The sequence below is a fragment of the Trichoplusia ni genome, chromosome 12 (assembly GCF_003590095.1).
Source record: "Trichoplusia ni isolate ovarian cell line Hi5 chromosome 12, tn1, whole genome shotgun sequence".
Taxonomy (NCBI): domain Eukaryota; kingdom Metazoa; phylum Arthropoda; class Insecta; order Lepidoptera; family Noctuidae; genus Trichoplusia; species Trichoplusia ni.
Genome location: NC_039489.1, coordinates 1,040,003 through 1,052,059, shown reverse-complemented (window position 1 = coordinate 1,052,059; position 12,057 = coordinate 1,040,003). Strand labels below are relative to the sequence as shown.

At 33.3% G+C, this 12,057-nt stretch overlaps 1 protein-coding gene across 1 annotated transcript in view; it reads right to left on the bottom strand.

Annotated features, from left to right (window-relative positions):
- The window catches only part of LOC113499380 (protein sidekick-1-like), a 51,020-nt gene that overhangs the window by 9,598 nt on the left and 29,365 nt on the right, over window positions 1–12,057 (bottom strand). Inside the window, exons 3-7 of the mRNA XM_026879851.1 lie at window positions 10,606–10,792; window positions 2,514–2,625; window positions 1,954–2,033; window positions 852–985; window positions 457–659 (exon numbers count right to left, since the gene is read on the bottom strand). Of these exons, the coding sequence (XP_026735652.1) occupies window positions 457–659; window positions 852–985; window positions 1,954–2,033; window positions 2,514–2,625; window positions 10,606–10,792 (716 nt within the window). The remainder of the gene's footprint in view (window positions 1–456; window positions 660–851; window positions 986–1,953; window positions 2,034–2,513; window positions 2,626–10,605; window positions 10,793–12,057) is intronic.

The window sequence follows — 12,057 nt, the reverse complement described above, 5'->3', positions numbered from 1 at the left end:
TTCCTACAGGTGTGTTAATACAGATCAAGGTCAGATTGGATTTTGCAAAAGGTTATATTTTACTAGAGGGTTCTATTAAACTGATTCACTGGATAAGCTGACGGTTAAAGAGATTTTGTATTTCTCATAAGTTTTTCTTTATTTAACTCGCCTTGATTTTTTTGACTTGTATTAGAGAAAATTGTTACTCGTATAATAACTGAAGTAAAGTCTTTTTACGCCTTCATAGTCATATCAAAGCTTCCAGTGGACCCCCAAGTTATATAGATTTCAATCGATACAATATGACCTCTTATAAATACATGTAAACGCTTACTCTAACAGCTACGACCGCTTTGATAAAGTTAAAAAAATATATATGTGATTAAATTTATTTTGTCCTATTCGCGGAATAATTATTTTTATACAAGGAATCCATTGAAATTTTTTCACCGTAGTCCACAAACTCGTACATACCTGCAAGTGACTGGTCAGGGTTAAATGGTCGGTTTCTATGAGAACGCCTCCCCGGACCTCGTCCAGGCAGACGGTGCTGTTCCCCCGGTACCAGTGAAGCTCCGGAACCGCTTCTCCGGGATGCAAATGTAGTACTGCGCATTTTAGAGAGAGAGTCTCGCCCGTTTCTAAAAATGCTTCTTTACTAAGTTTTATTGATGGGGCTGTAGACAAAAATCATAATTTAGGCAAGGTTTGGTCTTGAAAAAAAAAGAACTGTAATTTTACCAGGACAACCATGACTTTATACAACAACATTTTGAAAAACAAGTGATCCAATAAGCCAACAAGATTATTGAGAGTTTTAATTGTAGTCATTAATATGAAAGAAATTTCGATGATAATTATAAACTTACGATGCACAGTTAACTTATATCGCCGCAACATTGGTGGATGTGTAGAAACATGGCAACAGTAGACACCAGAGTCTTGAACCTTTGCATCTGCTAGCGCCAACTTCCAATTCTCGCCCGCTAGGTCTACCCTGTACCTAAAGGGGAAAGAAGGTTGTTATTTGATGCAATTAAATATTGAGGCTGACAGACTGATGACTGAGAGACTGATGAGCCAATAGACAGTACATTAATTATGTCTGAACAGCTGGATCGCTGTTTTTAAAAAGGTTTACTTAACAATTTATTTTATTTTATATGAAACAAGAAAAACAGGTTGCAAATCTTAGTACACTACATGATTAAAATTAACATTACCTACCTAAAACTTTCATTAAAATAAAATTGTATCATAAACCATGTGTATCATAATATCAAAAAATCTAGTTATTTTTTCATTATTCTATACGTATACAACAATAAAACATGTGTCAAAAAAGGTGTTGATATGAAACCATCCCCAACAGCAAACAATATTTCAGGGCAAACACATCCTATTCCGGCGGTGGCACACGTAAATAAGAAGTTGTGTTTATGTTCGAACCCTCGAATGGAACCAACCCTGTTACATTATTATTGAAATGTACTGAATGGAAATCTATTTCCAATACTGTGATACTGAAGAATGCAGATCAAAATTGATGTGGAAGGTAATCTGTGCAATTTTCGATTGCATTATGGGTAAGGAATTATGTGGGGTAAAAGAGAAATGCTGATTCTTACGAAAAATGATTTATTGTATTTTAAGTCCTTTTTTGTTATTTAGAGGAGGGTGGGTAAACTACTACTTTACAAATTGATCGATCACAGGTAAAGCTACATTTGATACGGTCGGTTCACAGATGGGTGACCATTTTTGACGGTCTAACTAACTAACGGGGTTGAGGAGGTCAGATAGGAAGTCGTGCCTTGTGAAACACTAGTACTTAACACCATCCGGTTACAGTAGACCCCAACATAATGGGGAAAAGGTTAGGATGATGATGAAGATTTTTTGGTTTTAAGTTTAAATTAAATAATGAGTTTTTCTTATGGTGTATTATTGATACTTCAAGAAGAAAGTTACCTAAAATCTGTCGTATGTGTATCCAGATCTACCGTAAGCAGTTCCAAATTTTCATCTTCGGAAACTCTTATCCAGGATACCTGAAACAAAGGTGTGATTCAAATCGAGCATAGAACAATATTAAATTCGGTAACTCAATTTCGCATTCATGAGTTTTCAAAGCAAGGTCCAGATAGTAGATAATACAAAGGAGATTTAGAGCTAGATGCTGTTACGTGCATTGTAGTGGGACAATTTGCTGCAATGGCAATAGAGATTGGTGGAGTTGCAATAGTACAAATGACACTGCTTTAATCCCAAAAACATATTTTTCTGTATAATTATCAAACTGGATTGATTTTGGTAGCGAAGAAATTACTCAATCAGTATACCACAACTTTTACATAACAAATGATCGTGCTCATCACACAAACATGTGTCCTGGGTGGGAATCGAACCCAGGATAGCAGTCAGAGAGCAGTCAGACTCACGAACCACTAGACCAAGAGGCCAGTCAGCAGTGAATGGGCAGAATCGATCATGAGAACCGAAAAAGGCAATTCCATGCAAAATTTCCTTACCGTCTTATCTCTTAAAGCAGTCACTTTGCAGTCAAATATGACTGTAGATCCTGTATCAGCATCAATAATAGTGTCTTCTGACGCTGTGCCCTCAAAAGATGGCGGACGAAATCTGGACAAAGAAAATTAAAACTTCAAACACCCTCATATAACTTAAAGGCCTTCTAAGTATTTTATCTCTAAACATAATACGTTATGCACGGCTTTTTAGACACTAATTTTGGGCCCCAAATGACAACAATGGACCCACATTTAATTTTAGGCTTGTATTATAATGTTATACAATGAGTGTGGGAGGGTAGAGACCTTTAAATTGTAGGACAATAATGACAGATTTGAAGTTGACAATATTCAACCCTACTGGTTACTAAAAATAAAAATCTTTTAATTTCAGTCGAACAATAATAACGATTTCAACTTGTGCCACTTTCATAGTTATGTAAAATTTAACACATCTCTACAAATTTAGGGTAAGCAAAAGCTCTGCAAAAAAATAATCCTTCTTATTCACAATAAAGGAAAGCATACCGACTTGACTTGCAATTTCATTTATCTATGCTGTCTTTTTTGCTTAAGTTACACAAAAACCAACCCTTCTTCTGTGCACTGGGGTAAAAATACCGAATGAATTATATTCGCCTACGTACTACGCCTACTACTGACCTCATAATTCCCACTTCATTCACCCCTAACCCTTTCGAGACTGAGTTACCTACTAAGTTGGCACGCTTTTTATTTTAGTCGTAACGACCCATGCAGATTCCGAGTCTAGACATTCTCTAATATTTACTTACACTTTTAATATTTAGAAAGGCTGTGGACATTTCTAAATTAAGATTGGAATAATATCTAAATTTACTGAATATCTTTTTAGCGTATCTCATGGCTCCACTGAAATGTTTAAACTTTAATTTTAAATTTAGAAAATATAGTTATTTTAATAGTATTTCATTTCATTTAAGGCACGGTTGATTGTTTCTTTCTGTTTTACACCTATATGCTATTTTAAAACATATTTGTTAGATGTTGGACCTCTCGAAATTATATCAATGAAAACAAAATTTAACAAAACTTTTGTTAGTAACAAAATAAGACCAAAACATACCTTCATATTCTAGTAAACCCAAATCACTCACCAACATCTTTTAAAAATCAAATTCTAAATACACACGAGAAAGCTGAGCAAACAGGCATTATTATCATTATATTAATGAGAATAAAGGCGAGATTACATAAAAGATATAGGCAGGATTAAACGCTTTCTCTATTTCCATGAAAATCCTAGCGATTACACACAATTCACAATTACATTAAGTAGAAAGTCACTTTACTGGCTTAACAACACCCCGTATTTATGCTTCAGTTAAGTAAATTGCAAGAAACATTGTATATGTTTTGAATATTTAAGTGGAAGATTTTTGTTACAGAAGATTTCTTTGCTGCTTAGTAATTGTATACTTCTTGGCTTCTTTTAAAATTAGGCCTGATTCAGCTAGTATACTAATGATGATGATGATGATGATGAAGCCACTAAACAATAATTTTGCAAAAACAAACATGAAGAACCTAAGAAGGATTTTTCTTCTGGACCTGGAAGAATTTTAACCTTTGGAGTCAATTAAATGACAAACACTGTCAATAAGAAATGAAAACTTCACCTCTTTTTTCCAACTGCATAAGCATTAATTTTATTACTTTCAGTATTGGTAGGCGCGCTGTACACAGAAAGGGAGAGCTCAATAAAACCGATAAAACCCATTAACGTTAAGGTAAAATACCGTGTTATGGCTATAAGCTGTTGAACAAAACCCGCAGACCACTGGCAAGTTTTACCATAATATACACTCTATAATTCTCTCACCATAATAACCGTGGTGCAAATCAAGCTTCAATTTAAACACCCACATAAATTCTGCTTAAGTTTAATGATTAAAATACAGAATTTGGCTCAGCCTTCGTTAAATTTCATGAAATTAACAAGCTTAATCAGCTGTCTGGATTTCGTAATGTCGGGAGCTAAAGTGAATTAAGGAAACTTTTGTGTAAACAATTTGTTTTTTGAAAATTATTTTTGTTTTTGATTGTTTAATATATTCGAAGATTTGATTCGACGGAAATGTTACATTTTAAGAAAGTTTCATTAATGTAATAATAAAAACAAATAGTAATGCTAGTTGAGCGAATTTTTAAAAATGTGGAATTATATTAAAAGTATAAGCATGAAATGTTATTGGAGGATATAGACATACAAAAAAGGTTTTTTTCTTCGTAAGTTGCTACTCTGCTTATACCAAAACTCACCATTAATTTTCATACAATCACGATACAACCATGTTACAATAATTTAACCAAACAAACTGAAATAAACAAGTCTTATAATAAGACCTTATTAACTAATTCATATCAGCCTTTGTCCTCCAACTGAATATTTCGTTCTGATTTAGAAAACCCCAGTCCGCAGTACCAAAGTAGGTGTATCTGATAATATACAAAACTGTATAAAACAGATGTTACTTTTGTCGGTCAGTGTACTTAAGGTAATTATAACAGGTGACAGCCTTATGTACGTGAGAGTACACGCACGTTCCAGTTTCGTTAACTAATTAGGTTGCCAACCAAATATTAGTGAAGGACGGACTTCATAAACAGGAAAATAATATCTACTGTATTATTCCTACCTTTTATTTCATGAAACAATAAACAAACATTTAATTTTATTAAAAAGGTAAAGATACAAAGGTTTTTGTTTTAATATCTGGTTTAATTGTGTGTCTTAGTGGAAAGAACGAGGTTATTGTGTTTCGGTTTCGTTCAAAATTAACTTGCTACGATAATGAACCCCTAACTGCAGGCGTGCCGTTACTCACATAGTCCGATAAGTCGGCAATCGGACACATGGCCTTGTACACTGACTTAGAATTTTCTTATAAAAAATCTGGCCTTTTTTTCCATCGAACGAAATAAATATAAGGAGGAAGGGGAGGTTTTACACGCAGTGGGAAATCAATGAGAAAAAAAAATGGCTAAGACGAGGTATTACAGGGCTCAGAGAAGTTAGTAAATTATACAGACAATTAGTAACGTTTAATTATACATCAAAATACATAACAGAGTGACTCATTTATTAATCTTTACTTTTGAAATTTTCGTTTTTGTTAAATACTAAAGACATATATTTTGAAGGTAGCAATTAACACATTTTTTTCCTTAAATTGTTAAGGATGATAAATGATGTTATTTTTTTCACAAAAGCTCCTTAAAGATATTTTTACTTGTCGTTAAACTAATTAGGTAACGGAACATTAACAAAGATTACCATGACAAGGTTTTGAAAGACAAATTTTAATTATACGGATTATGTGTTTCCTTGGAAGTTTAAGTGGAAAACATTAAGGTATATTTATTTAGAAAATTATTATTATAGTAGGTGAGTACTGTAAAAAGCCTTAAGCGTTAGATTTGGGGGAACAAAAGAAATTGTGATGTGTATATTACAGTGAGATGTATTATTTTACAGTCGATGCAATATTTTGGTTCTCAGTCTGTTGAAATGGTTGCTCACATCTGCCTGATGCAGAATGAGCTCTGAGCAGAGGCAACCACACACTGGGTGGTTCAAAACAGAATGAGACATAAGACAGGCTCAGACGAAGTTAGCGGGATGAATCCAACTCTTACGTACAAAACTGGCGGCTTACGGCTTCTAAACCTTTTTTTCATTTCTAGTATTCACATAAAGGCAAAAATACGTGTGTGTTTGTATGACGTAGGATTTCGTAACAAACTACTCTCTTGCGTTCGGAACCAAAATGCTTATCAACATATCTTTGACCCGAGACCAAAACCACAATACGCAATAACATCTAATCTTAAAACGAAGAACCGAAAAATATTTATCCTATTCCCAAAAGCAAATAGGCAGCACACAAAAGAAAGTTAAAATATTATTCAGAGTCTAATTTACAAAAGGAACAACTCTAACATATGTTGGGTTTAGATGTACCTATTTTTTTACAACGGCAAAAGTGTGACCCGACGATGCTCATTCCATTTCAACTGGTAACTTTGTATGGACGTGCTAAGGTTTCAAATTAAAGGGTGCTGCTTACACCGATGCGTACAGTGAAGGGTTTCTCTTTTGGCAGTAAAAGTTTTGGTGTTATGTGTATTTTGCTAATTACGAACATCACGTTATTTTGTCTTTACAATAGGGGTAAGTAGCGATGTCGGTCTTAGTCTGGGCTGTTAATAATTTTTCACTCTAATTATACCAACACAGATTTTTTTACGACTGAAGATTGATTTTTTCGTATTACTCGAATATAATTTTAAGGTTTTGGTAAATGTTATTGAAACTGAATTGAAACTGATCAAATTTTGTAAGTGGTTTGATCACTCGTCATAGTCAAGCTAGGTTGACTGATGGTCAAGCCAGTTTGACTTGGTGATGCAATTATCCTACCTAATTTTCACAAATGATATTTAGTTTTCCTCTTCTATATTTTATCAGATTATTTATAGCGAGCTGTAATTACTTCTGTAGCTTTCCATACTTGTTTTCCGGAAAAGGCGGTTATATTTTGTATTCAATAATAACTTAGCTACTTTTGGATGTCGAATAGCTACAAAAGTACTTACAAAATATAAATTATGTAAGTATTTTTGCGGTTTGCACGATCATAGATGTAAAGAAAAATTTTATAAATTGAAATAATGATTAATCAATGAAAATATTGTTAACTAATAAGCATATGAGACAGGCTAACAAATTGCCTTATTAAAAATGAATACAGAAAATTTATCACCATTTCTTAAAGTTTTACTATTGCAGTTGAAAGAAGAGATTTTCCGCTCTACTCTGTGAAGTACGCGGTCACGCTTCCACTACAGAAATAATTTCACTGTAAGAGGATGCCATAGATCGCTTATATCATCATCATCTTAAACCCATATTCGTCCACTAATAGACATAGGCCTCCCCAATTGCCCGCCATCGAGATCTATCTTCGGCTGCTCCGCTTAAACAACTAGGGCTATTTGAAACAAAACAACAAAGCTTTCAATTCAGTATCGTAAACAAATATTTACGTATAGCGATCATAATGAGACAACAATATTATAATTAATACCTTTTGTTTAATTTTCCAACCTGTCACTATGACAAGCTAAACGATGCATTGTTTGCTTTATCCACGATATAATATTTACATTGTCAATATTTGTGTTGGTTTGATTATTTATAACAATTCATATTTCAATTTTGTTATTTTCAAATATAGAGTGATTCACGTTTGGGTGAATTTGGTTTCCAATTTTTTGGACAGAGGTTTTTGTCCAAGAGTGGCATAAAGAAATCAGGATTTTTTTTCACTGTTATTCGAGAGCCTAACTTTCGATAGATCGTGTCAAGAAATAAGAAGCATTAGTACAAAGATTTCTCTTTCGCAGATTGGGGAATGCAGAATCCAAAATTATGAAATTCCCGTTCATCTTCCATTAAATTTAAATTTTAAACTATCATTACAACCGTTTATCACAAATACCAGATACAGCATTGACGATCCAACATTGAATTGAATATGGACTAGCTTTTGTTTTCTTTTAAAACTTTATGTTTCGTCTTAAATCGTTTCAAAATTTTTATTTTATTGCATTTAAGTAAAAGGTACAGCATATAAACCTTAACACCCTTTTCGGACTTGGTTAATAGAAGGACAGTAACTTTACTTCTAATCAAATAGCTAGTGACCACTTGCCTGAAACTCCCAACACAGTTACTTACCCAAACAGACTTGAGTAAGTGACATATGCAAGTAACAGCAATGATTTACGTTTACTCTGCAAGTTATCCAACAACATGTTACATAAACCACACTTAGACAACAACAAAACTATAATAAATAATAACAAGCAAGTTTTGATGTTGCAAAAACATGTTTGTAATTTATTGGCTGACCAATGAGGTTGTGGTCTAAACTTGGAGGAACTATTCATAGAAAGAAGGTATGATAATACGTTGCATGGTAGAGTTTTTGCATATGAATTAGATATCACAAGAGCTTGATAAGGATGTTTGGATGTCTCTTGATGATGGGTCTCCCATGGCTAACTTCTAGTTTCAGCTTTAGATTGGAAAAATATCAGCTCCGTCAGAAACCAGAATATGGGTCTAATGTTTCCAGCAAGATTTTGATTTCAAAGGACAAGTAGGAAGTAAAGAGCTTGGAAAAAAGTATGTACTTTAAGTCACCATCAAGGTAGAAAAATACAAAACATAGGACTTATCCGCGTAAGAAATTAGATAAAATCAAAATTTTGCAGACTCATTGTCATAAAGTCAACAGAATTTGTCATAATATTCCATATTTCAAATTAAAAACAAAAGCACATCGGCTCTACCTTTAATATTAACATTCAAATTGAATACAAACCTGAACAGATTAGCTTCGGTGTAACAAAGGACTTTGACTTAGGCCTGCACGCCTACCACGAGCTTTCGAAATAAGAATACTCATCGTGGAAGCGAAAGACAACTATACGTAGGTGTGTAGAGTTCTGCCTCTTTTGCACGAGCCAAGTTTAAATAAAACAGTTCTTAGTACAGGCAATGAAGGATCTTTATTAAACTCGACAAAGGAGTTGCTGTGGCTTGGTATTACTAAAATTAGTTTCAGTATTCGACTGAAAGTGTTTGTTTAAACCGTTTTTGTATTTGATCAGAGTAAACAAAATATAATTAGCAAAGACAAGCAAAAAGGTACGGAGCTTTTTGGCAAACACGCTTCAAACGTCAGACTTGGAATGTTTGAATTCGCGAAACCATACATATTCGTAAACTTGATCAAAAGTAAGACGCATACAATAAGAGTAAAAGGAAATTATCGAGTTTTATTTGAATTCCGAATTACTTGCTTTGGCTTCATTGAAAGAGAGCAGGTCCGTATAATATTCCAACGTTAATATTGTTTCGTTAAATACAAAAAAATTAGGAAAACATGAATTTCAGCAAACAACATTGTTTTACAAGTATTGCGTTACCGAGGATCCACTGAAGCTGTTTCCCAGTCAAATATACCTAACCTAACTTTGATCACAAATCACATTTACATTTTAAGTACTTATTCCCAGTACTCAGAAGTATACCTAAAAATTATTCGGGATGAGCCATAAAAATTCACAATGAATGCCTTAAATACTCTCTTGGTATCAATAAAACTGACGGCTGCATCAAAATATCGTATTATGCTAATTTTGTTTATTGTTATTGTTTTTCTCATACATTCCATTTATTTTTATTATTACTGGGTCAAAGTGATAAACGAAATTCGTACAAAACGGATGAATAGTGAAAGAAACCGTAAACAGCAGAAAACAAGATGAAAATTTAGAATTAAACATTTTGAAGGCGTCTTGCCTATAATGTGCGATATGAAACCAGCATATAATTCAAAAAAAGAAAACACATGAAAGTAGCACCTTCGAAACATACATTTATTTTTTTGTTCATAAAGATCGCTTGATTTAATTAAATAATTATAACGCTTGTTACCCCTGAAAGTGGACCCATTTAAATGTCAAGGCATATAATTAAATTAAAAAATATAACACTAGCCAGCTTCCAAAATTTTTCTCTTTCCGAGAAGGAAAAAAGGGGTGACTAAAATTCTGGTTATGTTTGATATTAAAAAAACGTGGGCTATTTAAATTCAGTCTAAAAATTTACTGTAACGCGGTGTCAGCTAAGAGCAAAGTGATACAAAAACATTACTGTCAAAATGGTAATTCTCTTCACAATATTTTTCTGGCATCCTAACCTTGGTAGCATATATTATCTTATTTCGCTGAAAATATGCCAAAACGGAATCAAATATCTGATAAAGAACAATAATTCAGACCATTCAGACAATCCCAGAAGTAGCTTCTTGTTTTGTAGTGGTTCGAAATTCTAAAATTACATTACTCCATTGTAAAGGGATAGAACAAGTTGGTTATGTTAGACATAGTATTGTGAGATGAGGTCAGAGAGAAAGGGTATGGAAGAAGATGACATATTGATGATGATGATGATTAAATATAGAGTAATGAAACTTACTTGTCATGAAAATGTTTATTATTGGTAGCGTAGGAATCAAAAATGTAGTTCAACATTGGGGAGTCCACCTTCCCATGCTTCTGTTGTCTCCTGGGTTTGGAGGTCACCCTCAGGTTCTTGAAGACTGTCGGCGGCGGAGGCATTATGGTGGACGCCGGCAGAATACTTGGTTCAGTAGCTGGTGAGCCTGGGAACAACAAACTAAGGGTTAATATTGAACAGCCTGCGCTTAGGCTAACTTAGACCTGAGGGAGAAACTTTTAATAATAATATTATTGGTAAAAAAATAAACATCGATCTACCTGAAGTATGCTGTGATGCTTCCAGGACTATAATAATCTTATGAGATGTGCTGGTAGGTGTTCTATTCCCAGACGATTCTAAATTTTTACTTTCTGGATTGAAGTAATAGGAACGAAGAATTGTTCTGTATATGTGAAAGTGGTAGGCTGATGTTCCTTAAATTAAGCTATGGGTGTAAGAAAAAATTTAACAAAAAGCCATTACTATGCAGACGGGAATATATAAATTGTTTTAGGACATCACTAAAAATGACAACAATGATCCTGGAAAGTTAAGAATTGGAAATAGGCAATGAAAAAAAAAATTGTCGCTAATCCAATTCGCTCTTGACCGGATTTATGGCAGCTAAAATATGTGAACAATTTACGCAGCCTTGCGTTAAAGTAAATATTGTTAGGTTCGTATATTTGATGATATTTTCATATTTATTTTGTATACAATTAAAATGGTAATATAGAATCACAAGCTGTGTTATTTCAAATACATTTCGGGTCGTTGTACGTTTGACGATTGAAAATATTTAAAGCATTCATATGTGCTCGTTATTTTCATTGAAATGTTCCGAATTTACTGACAAAAATAGACAACAAATACTACCAATAAAAAATCACTAGGGTTTATATCATGAACCGTGATAGCTTAATAATTGAGACTAACAGAAGATGTACTAAAAATTAATATAGAGGTTAAGCAGTGTTGTTATGATCATAAATATATTGGTCCATGATAAAAAAGGCTCTTAAAACAGTTTATAGTTTTATCATTAATAATTACAATCCAATAAAAGCAACGCATATTTGAACATCACTGAATATATTCTCTTTATAAATTTAAAAAAATAAATAAACTGAAAATCGCAGTTTAATATTTAAAACACAAACAATGTTACTCATATTACATGAGTTATATTTAAATATTCAAATGTATTGTTCTGTGCCATTGAAACAGGAATAATGCCTATATAGTAAACGTGCTCTTGAGGAAGCGAGAGGCAGCGCTACTCTTCACATCTTGCCATCTCGCTTCCACGATGTTAGTTCTGCTTTATGACCTCGTAATTGACACATATAATGTTATTATTAATGATGTTTTACAAGTAAATTGTATCATCGTCTTCACAATACAGTTCATTAATCATATTAATTTATA